The sequence below is a fragment of the Bactrocera dorsalis genome, chromosome 1, assembly GCF_023373825.1.
Source record: "Bactrocera dorsalis isolate Fly_Bdor chromosome 1, ASM2337382v1, whole genome shotgun sequence".
NCBI classification, from domain to species: domain Eukaryota; kingdom Metazoa; phylum Arthropoda; class Insecta; order Diptera; family Tephritidae; genus Bactrocera; species Bactrocera dorsalis.
In genome coordinates, this window is record NC_064303.1 from 60,444,714 (window position 1) to 60,457,167 (window position 12,454).

Genomic DNA, 12,454 nt, shown 5'->3' on the forward strand with positions numbered 1-12,454 from the left:
TCTTGTCATACGTTTACGACGTTTAATGAGTAACACTAATATGTTTTGTACACATTTTTCGGTGTCAAAAATGAAACAAACAAATAAACAAGCAAAACGAAATTCTTCGTTGGGAGTCTCTTCATATTCTCTGCTTCAGCATATATGTCTTGTCATCATATGCCGTAAATACATATATTTCTGTCTCTTCATATTCTCGGTTAGAATATGTGAGAGAATTGTAAACAATGTTAAAATTGTGAAGCGAATTCCGACCTACAATGTTAACAGATGTGGCGAATTCCCTATTACAAATCTATCAAATTATCAAAGGATCTCCCAACAACAGCATTGTGATATTTTCAGGCTTCCATTTTTCAACTTGCGAATCGCAATTTATGCAAATATGATTTTGCGTTTTGCCGTCGGCAATTGAATATTGACATGTAAACATAATTATGATATGAGTATAATTTTGTATGAATGCATGCATAGTAATATTTATAGTCAATTTGGACTTGCATATTTAATAATTTTATCTGATTTTTACAAAATATACTATACTAATAAACATTTTTGTATTATATTTCCTACTAATAGAAATTAAATTTATCACAACAATATATATGTACATACATATGTATTTATGTATGTACATCTTCTATCATATTCATTTTATGTCTGCACATGCTCATATCATAATCTTATTATCTGCTCATATAAATGTACATATGTATACTAGGGTGTGTCATTCTGAGGCAACCTTTTTTTCAACTGAAAAACAGGCTCAAAACTTTCGTTTTCTCGTAAAATAAACGATTTTTCGAATGTCAAGAACCGATTCTTAATCGACTTCGACTACTGAAGATCGATTACAAAAAATCGATTATTTTACGAGAAAACACGATTCTCGAGTAGAATGGGAATCGAGTTTACCATCCCCACTGGCAGCCATCGCGTGCACATATGTATAATAACCTCCGCACAATATCCACCACAACAAAATGTTTTTTTTTTCCATGTTATTTATATGGAAAACAGAAAATTTGAAATAGGCACCTCTTAATGTTAATATTAAGAGCTCATCGTTTGAGTGACGTTGTTTTTCACATTTTCGAAAGTTTTGAGCCTGTTTTCCAGTTGAAAAAAAACGTTGGCTCAGAATGACACACCCTAATGTATACGCATGTGCGCATTCCGAAATTCAAATCATGATTTTATCACTTATCAATATATTATATGTGCGCGCATTGATCTGCATGTTCATACATTCATATATACTTATATGTACATGTTAACATGGCATATGTTAACATTGCCGAAATAATAAACTAATTCGTCAGCAATACTTACTAATGCAGGTAGAGCGGATATGGAACTAAAGTTACACAATAATTCCCACAGCACAGCCCAGACGCACTGTCAGCACACGCGCCACCTAAATTAGCGAATTCGTGGAATTTAATTATGTTTTGCCCGGTGCATTTAGTTAAGCTTTTAGATTAAGAACATTGTAAAAATCTGTTTAAAAATACAGTTATAACAAGAAGGTCGTGCTGACCAAAAACGATTTTTTTTCTTTCAATCAGTAGGAAAATCGTTAAGTTACATACATATATTTGTATACACTTCCGAACAAATAATGCACAAGCATACAAACATACATATGCATACCATATGCATACACATGTGAATATGTCACCAACAAAAAATTGAAGCATTGTTCTACAAAAACAACAACTGCTCAAATAGCATAAGCATGGCAAGTCAATATGGCAGCCGAATTGGCGAAGCCCAAATGTAGTAAATTTTACAACAAAAACGATTTCATTCATAAACGCAGGCGCATGTGCCACAAGCGACCTCGCTTCATTCATATAAACAGACGCCGTAACATCTCCCCGAGCATGCTTTTGCCAACAAGTGTCTTTTCGCGACGATGGCAAAAGCTAAAAATCATAAATTGAACAACTTTCTGATGCTTCTTCACAGAAAGAAGTGAGAAAAGTGGCAATATAGCTCTTGTCGATTTACAATATTTGTCAATTCTAAAATAAGTATTTTACCGTGGCTCGCAAAAATTTGCGTCGATATGTATGCAAGTTCATACATATGCATACATATTTACGCTAGATCGTTGGCGAAGCTGTTACAGCGGCAAGGGAAGCGGTAACAATCGGCAATCGTTTGTTAGTTTCTTTCGCGTCTCGTCGCGTCAGTGCTTCGACAGATTGATGTGCTGAACACATAGAACGCGACAGACTGCAAGCGCCATCTGAATCTGATATTGAAATACACAATATTATGGACACAGCACAACTACATAACTGTGTCCATATGAACGTGTATATTTTAATATTTGACAGATGTCGTTTGCAGTCTGCCCCGCTCAGTGTGTTCAGCATGTGACTCTTTGACAAAACGTCTGTTTCGGCCATTGGTTGACCATGAAAACGGAGATGCGAAAGATGCGTGCGACACTTGTTATTATGAATGTATGTATGTGGCTCGCATTTGCTTTCGTAAACATACAAATGTGCCAAAGAAATAATATACATACATATGTATGTACATATGTGTCATAGAAATTCTATTGGTACAAATATGGCAATGATAACGAAATAATGCGAATATGCATATTTCATGAAGGTCATCAATTTTCTTTGAAGAAATGAAGATCATTTTGGACATCTTCACTTTGTAATAGTCGAAATAAATATTAATTTATTTAAAAATTAAAAAATAAAAATAAAGAGAAATAAAATTAAAATAATTTTTCCTAATTTTTCCCGATTTTGTAAAAAAAAATAAAATTTTTACCATTTTTCGGAAAAAGTGGTTCATTTAATACAAAATAATCACGCGTACATATGTGACAATGGTTCATATAATACAATAAAGCATGCATATGTCACTCAGAGAATGCTTTTTTACATTGTCTGTGTGACTTTGTATATTTTGTATATTTTTCTACAAAGCAATCCTCTTTATTTATTCTCAGTCATTTTACATATATTTCTGCCACTGCACGTGCTCAATTCTGCTAAATAGCAGCGAGAACGGCGAATTCCCTATTGTGATTCTATCAGCTCTGTTAGCCGCGCAATCGAACCATCATACAGATTTCGATTTGCACCTTCTCTATACTTTTAAGTTCTCTGGTTCAGCATACAAATACATACATATGGTGTTTTCCGCGACAATGCCCATATCCAGCATTCTATTCCATGTCTTGCCGCCCATGCACATATATACACACAATTATATGGAAATATAAGTATTAATCTCTACGTTGGTATATACAAATGTTTCAATACCACTAATACGTATGAGGCTTTGCGCGAACATGTTGTAATCAAACAAATTTCATTTCTAGCGAGCAGGTTGCGCAAAATTGTTCGCCTTGCCGCGGATGCATAGAACATTATTTGATACATATATACACATGTTTCAATTCAACTCTTTTTTTCATTTATGCTTTGCGCTTCTCCTGCTGCAGCAACAGGCGACAATAATAACGAAGCTCGCATAAAACAGAATAAAAAAAGTTAAAAGGGTTTTATATTTTAATTTTTTTTCGTATTAATGTTAATATGAACAATGCAATAACTGATGCAATTTGCTTAAGAAATGTTCAATTCATTACATCGTTTTTTCCTTTCTAAATTGATGCAATAGTTTTAAAGATATTGCCTTTATAAGGCAAAATATTTTTTAAGGTATCCTTCGTTGGAGAGGAGGGCTCTAGGTATGTTTTGCAAAAAACCGGAATAAAATCGGTTAAGATTTAGCTGAGCTGTGAGGTAACATACACATTTTAAGGTTTTATTTTATAAGATGTAGAGATGTACATATATTTGCATACATTGCCGAAGAAATAATGCACAAGCATACAAACATACATATGCGTACACATATGAATATGACAACAAACAAAAAATTGATCTTCACAAGTCAATATGGAAGCCAAATTGGCGAAGAACAAAAGAGAGATGATTACGCTGCATATTCTCTTCCGCAACGAAGAGACAGAACTACTTTCCGAGTCAAAATTCCTTCATTTAGACTTTGCTTTATTCTTCATTTTATGGGCATAATAAATTTATAAAATGCGAATTTAAGTTTTCTAGTTTTCTTTCATACAAAATGATATGCATTTCTGAATATCACTAAGAAGTATAACTTCTTCCCCGCGTAGGGACTCCACGCACCTTTTCTATTTCTCGTTTTTTCTTATTTTATGTACCATAAATTTCTATTAAAGTTGGTGAGTTACTGGCGGATTTTTGCAAAGAAATGAATGTATTTGAATATTTTATTGTTGGCAAAAAACTTCGAATATTTTCCGGCAAACTCTGCGCCTTGAACCTGGATAAAATGATACAAAACTCTCATTTTTCTCTCAAATGCGTTCCCTTATTAGGTTAGAACCGATGAAAATCAAGGAATTTCGATCAGCTGATTTCAGAAAAGGCGGTGTTGACCGCGCCCCTGCCCAATTTCTTTTGCCACGTTTGTATCGGCAGATCAATCTTTTCTTTTTCTCTTTTTCAAAGTTTTTTTCGAAGTTTTAATTCGCACGCAACTAAACACTAACTAAATAGTTGCGCGCTTTCTTCTTTTGCGACAGCAGACGTGGTAAGTGTGGTTTCAAATTATTATAATTAAACACATATATTATATGAAACTTTTTGGATTTTTGTTTATTTATTTAACATTTTGTGGAATAATTGAGCCAACCGTTTCCCCAAGGTCAACCACATAATTGGAATGAGCGAGCACCGTGCTCCACCACCCGAATTATGATTGGTCCTTCGAGCCGGATAACAGGTAACAAGTCGATTTTTTATTAAAGTGAAAGTGCATAATTTGCCCGCTTTAGCAACTCGCAAGTTACAGCCAATCATATTTTGGATTTGTGCTCTGCAAGCTAAAGGCAATAGATTGGTTAATTTGTGCATCATTTATGTACAAAACCCATTGTGCTGTGTGAAGTGGAGACCAAAACTTATTTTTGGCACTCTACCCACAAAATCAAAGCACAAGGTTGCAGGTAGTATTGTACTTCATTTAAGTACAACAACAAATACACCTGGCAAATGCACTATTTCACTTTGCAAAAAAAACCACACTCTCTGTTATTCGAGAAAAGTTATAAATTTCTTGGACGCACAAAATCGTCCGGAGCGTCAACAATCTCTCTCGGGTTTTTGTTTTTCCTTGTGGTTTAATTTGAGTCTAGTCGCTCAACTCTGCCTTCCCATATATTGCTCGAATAGCAATAAAGGCATGCAGCAATAACGCAGCTGCAGTTTCGCGAGTGAACAAAAAAAAAACAAAATACAAAAATTAAAACAAGTGAAGTGAGCGACACCAAAAATTGGAGAAAAGTGAAGTGAGCGACGGCTAGATCATCAAACAGCTAAGTCAAGCAGCAAAGTCAGAGCAGCAAAGGCGAAGACCCAAAGACCATGCAGCAAAGGGAGAGCAGCAAAGGCAAAGCAGCACAGAGAAGCAGCACAGGCCAAGCAGCAAAGGCAAGGCAGCAAAGGCAAGGCAGCACAGCAGCCATCCCAACAAACAAAAGAGTATAGTGGTGAAATCGAAATAGTTCGAAAATAACCCAGTGATAAAAGTGAAAGTGAATAGTGGACATAAATCAAATAAGTGCTTTGAATTTTATCTGTATTTGTATTTGGATTTTAATAAAGCAATTAAGCACAAACCAATTTTGTTGGTGTACATAGTCAAGGACTAGGCGTGCAAGTGCATAGGGACGATTACTCAGCAAGCACATTCAAACTAAAATTGGGAAAAATACTTTGAGAAAATAGTTTACTAAATTGATTAATTTCTTTTTGTGCTTTCGAATATTCACGCTTCACTAAGAAACAACGCACTACTAATTTAGAGTCTGTCCGTGATTGGTTCTATAACTTTTGCAACATATTTGCAAATATTTTTTAAATTTTAATTTCAAGTTCAAATCCAAGTTTGTGCAACATTTTTTCAGTTCCGGTACAATTTTTGAAAACAATGGAATCAATCAGAGCCTTTACCACAGCTGCAGACGCTCTACTGCAGTTTGAGGAGTCTTTTACTCCAACAGCAAACAATCAAAGTGCCTACTCTCTTGAAGTTCAACAAGCTGAACTGAAATCTCTGTGGGCAGAGGTAAAGTCAGAATATAAGATGTGTTTGCCAAAAGTGGATCTTTCTGACACAAGCTCTATTGACAACCTCAAACTTAAATATACAAGCTGTTACCACGCTTATGTGTGTTGCGCGGCCTTGATGGGCGAACACATGCACAACCTCACGGCGTTCAACCAAAGCCCTACTTCCAATTCAACGGTGATTCAACCTGAACGGTTATAACAAACTGTAGAACCCGTGAGGTATTCTATCAATTTACCGCCATGTGATACCGAAATATTTCATGGCGATGTTTTACAATGGCCCTCTTTTAGGGATTTATTTGCCGCTATATATGGGAATAACCCAAGGCTATCTCCGGTAGAAAAATTATTCCATTTGAATCAAAAAACGCGAGGTGAGGCAAAAGCTATCGTTTCCAAAGCGCCACTGACGAATGACGGATTCGCATTGGTTTGGAATAATTTGCTGAGTAGATATGAAAACAAGCGAGTGCTTGTCAATACACAATTGAATTTATTATTCAAGCTTCCGCACATCTCTACAGAATCTGAGACCGAACTCAGAAATTTACAGCGGGAAATTAATAGCTGCATTTCAGCTTTACAATCACATGGCATCAATATAGATAGCTGGGATGCCATATTTACGTATTTTACTGTCGCTTTGGGAACAATCTCTGGATTCGGATTCAGAGATCCCAAAATGGGTTGAGTTAGACAAGTTTCTAACCAAACGGGTTAAAACGCTTGAGAGAGTATCAAACCTCAAAGGCGAGTTGAGTACTCAACCCAAAATTAAGTGGGCTGATGGTGAAGGTCGGATACCAACCTTGCAATTAAGGATTGGATCCAGGCCCATCAATTCCCATCACGCCAAGACAAACAATATCAAATTTAAACTGTGCTCATCTCAATCGCACATTTTGAAAACTTGTCAAAGATTCATTGAGATGCAGCCTAATGCACGATTAAATACTGTCAGAAAACTCCACGTCTGCCTTAACTGTTTATCAGACTCACAAGAAGTCAAAAATTGTAAAAGTATGTTTAATTGTAATAAATGTAAACAGAGACATCACTCTATGATTCACCGGGATCAGAGTGAGGGAATAGCTCAGATATCTGACAGCACAGACACTACTGAGATTTCTACTAAATCTCATGTGGCCTCTATTAAGGCCAATATTTCAAATGTACCTACCAGTCGAAGCATGCTCTTAGGTACAGACATGGTGACCATATGTCACAACGAGAGCACCTTCACTGTCAGAGCACTGATTGATTCAGGATCTGAAGCCACCTTCGTAAGCAATAGTCTGCAAAAACACGAGTTCAATCGGTATGCTCGATCACAATTGGCTCGCCGCGTAACAAAAGTTTGAAACTAGAAGTGGAAGCTTTGGTACTGCCAAAATTGACTGGACTGCTTCCATCCAGATCAATTAACCCTTCAATTGTCAAAAGGTTACCCAATATCACCTTTGCGGATAATAATTTCTATACGGGTCAAAAGGTTAACTTGTTGATCGGAGCGGATCTTTACCCTAAAATCATACTAAATGAGGTAAAATCGAAAATCTTCGGATCCCTCGTTGTACAACGTACGGTGTTCGGTTGGGTTTTAACAGGTTCCGTTCCCTCCGAAGAAACAAAAATAAATGGCAAAGGCGACAGACAAAATTCAACAATAATTCAGCAACAAACACAAAATCATTTTTGTAGAGTAAATAATACTAATTTTATATTTACACAACAGAAACAACATCAGCAGCATCAACAGCAACACCAGCTACAACAGGATAAAACTAACGATTATGGCGAAACAAATGATGCGCCCGGCTCATCGAATGACACCGATACGCATGGTAGCGTCGGTGTGTCGACACTGCCTGCAGCAGCGCTATCTCTGTCAGCAACAGCCGTAGGCAGCACACCGCCGAGCAGCGCTGAAGCGACAAATACCAACAATTTCACTTATTACAAGGGCGCCGTTGAAACGGCGGCAGCAACGGCTGTCACAGCTGCAACGCAAAGACATGCTGTCGCAGCAACGCCACCACTACCACGCCCATCACAATCGTTGCCGCCATCATCAGCTGTGGCGGCCTCATCAGCAACAGGGCATTATCCACCACCACACCAGCAACACTATGCCACGAGCAACGCAGTGACGCCATTGTCGGATGCCTTTCACCATCAGCAGATGCAGCTACAGCTACAACAACAATACGAGCAACGTCATCAACTGCAAACAGCCTATTATCACCAGCAACAGCAGGCGCCGCCGTCGCAATCGCAGCAAGAAGACCAATCAGCAACGTACGTGACGTCACAACAGCCGTCTACACAATACCAACATGCGGCGGCCACAACAACAACAGTAAATCAACATGCAGCGCCCAGCAACAGACAAGCAACGCAGTCGACAGTCACACACCACACAACGAACATATCACAAGCAGCAACATCAACACAGCAGCAGCAACCTGCAGCAATGGCGCACGCGTTGACACACGCCACACAGCAACAACAACAACCGTGTCAACGGACGACATCAGTCACTCAAAGCTCAGACCAACGACGTCTCTCCCGCATACCACATGCCCAAGATCGATCCAGACTCGAGTCGTCTCGCCGACTTCGGCATGCTGGTAACTTCCTTTCGGATTGGCGGCATGGCACGGTGGTTCCTCCCATACGACAAAAATAAAAAAGTCTATGTTTATATATTGGGCTTGTAGCTAAATAAATAGTTGCATATGCCATCAAATTTATGTATTTTGAGTTTGTTTTGATTCTTTCTAACGGAACTTCTTGAGTGAAAGCAACATATGTATGTACGGCCTTGCACAGAAGTAAATAGTTGACAAAAATAAAAGTGAAAGCAACGTGTACATTCAACTGCAAAAGTTTAATTTAAGAAAGTGTCTAAATAAAAATACTGAAAATGGAAATTAAAGTAGATGGTAATAGTATTATTTTTCAGTAATAACAAGTTTTTAAATTGTGCCGTTGTTTTTAGAATAACAAATTTTAATGAAGTGTCTTTTTGATTCAGTTTTGTTGTTCTTTGTTAAATGTATTTGGAGATTTAGTAACTTTGTCAACCGAATGCAGTGACCGGATTAGTGTGTAAATGTTGATACAAGTATATATAGGCTGTTCACGGTAAGGTGGTTATCGGGTTATGTGATTATTAGATTAAAAATAACCTCAATGCTCCGTGAGCACTCTAAGTTGTATGGTTATTTGCTTATTTTTACACAAACAGCTGTTCATTGTTTACAAATTTAGTTCAATGAAATTCCAACTTATAAAATGCCTAAACAAAGTTTAAAAAGCAAAATAATCGAATTTAAAATAAGTTGTGCTATTGAGGAAATGGAGGTATTGAAGGTATGTGCTTATTAAATAATCCGAATTTTAAGGGTTCAAAAAATGCTTTGTATAAAATTTGCAGACATCTTGCATAATTTGCTGATTGTAAACAAAAAACAGCTGTTAATAGCAGATTTTCCAATAAGAAAATCTAAATGGAAATGCCATTCGCTTAGTTTTATTTATTTTTTGTGCTGCCATTTAATAAAATTCCAACTACTTTCTAACACTGGAAATAAGCAAATAACCACATAATCTGTAAACAAGGGCCTAGGTTGGTCAACTTTGGTTATTTTGTCATAACGCATTTTGTTGTTGTTTACTTAATCACATAACCACATAACCCGATAACCACCTTATCGTGAACAGCCTAATAGTTTAAAATAATATTAAGTTCATGTGCAGGGATTTGCAGGTTTCTAAATAAAGTTCATTAAACTAACCTAACTTTTTAGTTTCAAAGTGTATTTTGTATATCAAATGTGCGTGTTACAGCATTGGTTTTTACATGTAATGTCAATAAACAAATGTAGAATTAGTTGTTGTTGTCTCACTCTCTCTCTCTGAGATTTTTATTTTTTAAATTTCTTATCGTAGGAACGTCTCATCATGGCATATTTTCTCGCTCCTATATTTTTGAAATTTGGTGCTCCAAAAATGGATCAAATACGACGAAAGGTCGGGAAGTTTTCGAAGATATAGTCAGAAAAACGGGTTTTGAAATGTGTAAAATATTTATGCAGACGCATTGGGGTGATGTGGAAATAAAACCATCGCGTAAAGTCAGACGTGTTAAGAAACTACTCGGATTGGCTCTCTTACAAAGAGGTTGCTACCTTAAGTCTCGAAACTCTATCTTTGCCATCTGAAAAAGAAGAAGCAAAAGCGAGTAAACGTGGTCGCCCAACTGCTGATGTCTCTGCATGCTCCAAACGGACTAAGCAACGTAGAATAGCAAAATTGGCAGAAATTGATAAGTCCGTAGCGGATACCTTACGTGAAGTAAATTTGGAATCAAATCCACTTTTTCAGGAAGTAAATGTCACCGAAGTTCTTTCACTAATAATTGATATAAACTTAACAAAACATCAGTACTTAAAAATCAGTGATTTTATAAACTCTTTCGTCCAAAGTTTTGTCCAGCTCAGTGTTGGTACACGTAGGGAAAATTCCCTACACGTAGGGATTTAAGTCGAAAAAAATAGACGTGGGGAAAAAAGGACAGATTTTTATATATAAGTAAAATGTAGGGATTTTTCGACAAAGCAAAATCGAAATTTCTATGTAATTTTTTTTCGGTCAAAATGCAAATAAGTCTATTTGGCAACTTTTTATCAAGAATATGTTCGAATGGCAGCATTAAATCGGTTTCAACTTCACGTTGTCAAAGGCAGCACTCTGAAAAAGTATTTGTATGGCAGCATGCTGGCGTCGCATATAATTCGTTTGCCGCTTTTAATTTGATTGCTGACTTTTTGTGAGGTAAGTCTGAAGTAAATTTAAAAGCTTTTGATTTTATTGACAAAAACCATTTTTACAGAAATGAGTTCTTCAACAGAATCGGACGAGAGTATTGGAAAGAGCCGCAAATATCGCAAACAAAAGTTTACAAATAAGTGGCTAGGAGACGAAAGATTCAAGGGTTGGTTACAAGCTTTGGCCGGTGAGTCGTTTAAATGCAAATGCGCTGCCTGCAACAAAATTTTAAATTGCGGCAAGTCTGATTTATTGAAACACGCAGAAACAAAAGCACACCAGAAAAATGTGAAAGCCATAAGCAAAACAAGCAAATTGAATACTTTTTTTAAGAGAAACGTAAATGCAGAAGGGGATGTAGATAAAAAAAAATCGCATCTAAAAAAAATGACAGCGTCTGAACTCTACGACCATCATTAATATTTTTTTTTGCACTGTGGTTACATCATGCTTAAAGTATATGTTTACGTGTTTTTGTTTGTTTAGTTTTTTTAAACCAAATAAATTAATGTCGCCTTAGTTAACCATCCATTTGATTGGATCATTCTTGTTGTACCTATGCTAGTCTAATTAAAAACATGAAATGTATTTAAATTAAATGAATTTTTTTCTTTATTTATTTGTATGTATATATATATATATAAATTTATGTGTACACATACAAGGCAATGGTGCACATATTATATTTTTATGTATTATACATATTTAATATTATAATAAATGTCTAACCTTTTGTACTTTAAGTCAAACTTTTTTGTTTTCTTTTAATATTGTAAGAAATGATTGGTAAAACTTGTAGGGAATTTTGTGGGGAAAAATTTTAAACAGCGTAGGGAAAAGTGGGGATTTTTTTCTTCTTTGGTGGGGATTTTCCAAAAAATTATGTACCATCACTGGTCCAGCTATAAAAAGGTTTTAAGTGAAAAAAAAAAAGTTATCCAGATGCAGAATCGGTTAGCGTGAGTGAATCACAGGTTGAAGTGGAGCTACAAAGTTTACTTGACCATACAGCTTCTCGTATATTAGATCTCCAAACTGAAGTGTTGAACGTCATACCCGATGTAAATATAAGCAATCTTGTTTTGATAGGCACGTGGGGATTCGATGGTAGCTCCAGATACAGTGAATATAAACAACGTGTTAGTAACAATACTCTACAAGACAACAGTTTATTTGTAACATCCTACGTGCCCCTTAAATTAGTTACTAAACCTTCGACACTACAAGATACTAAAGTTGTATGGAAAAATCCTCGACCGTCGTCCACTCGATCTGCAGACCAATACGATTTAGTTTCACAAAAGAGACAACAGAAGTTTGCATTGAAGAGAGGAATTATTTCGCGAAGAAAATTGATATGTTAAAGTGCACAAAATATTTAAGATCTGGACAGAAAATAAACGTCGAACACAAAAAGAGATGAACGATATAGATAAATGTCTACAAAAAGCCGTCTACAAAGA

General features: G+C 36.3%; 1 protein-coding gene across 1 annotated transcript; it reads left to right on the plus strand.

Annotated features, from left to right (window-relative positions):
- Nucleotides 1–260: 260 nt before the first annotated feature.
- LOC125777803 (uncharacterized) lies at nucleotides 261–10,217 on the plus strand. Its single transcript, XM_049453504.1, has 3 exons — nucleotides 261–332; nucleotides 7,894–8,694; nucleotides 10,113–10,217. Exons 1-3 carry the CDS (start codon nucleotides 261–263, stop codon nucleotides 10,215–10,217), a joined length of 978 nt encoding a protein of 325 aa, XP_049309461.1.
- Nucleotides 10,218–12,454: the final 2,237 nt, after the last annotated feature.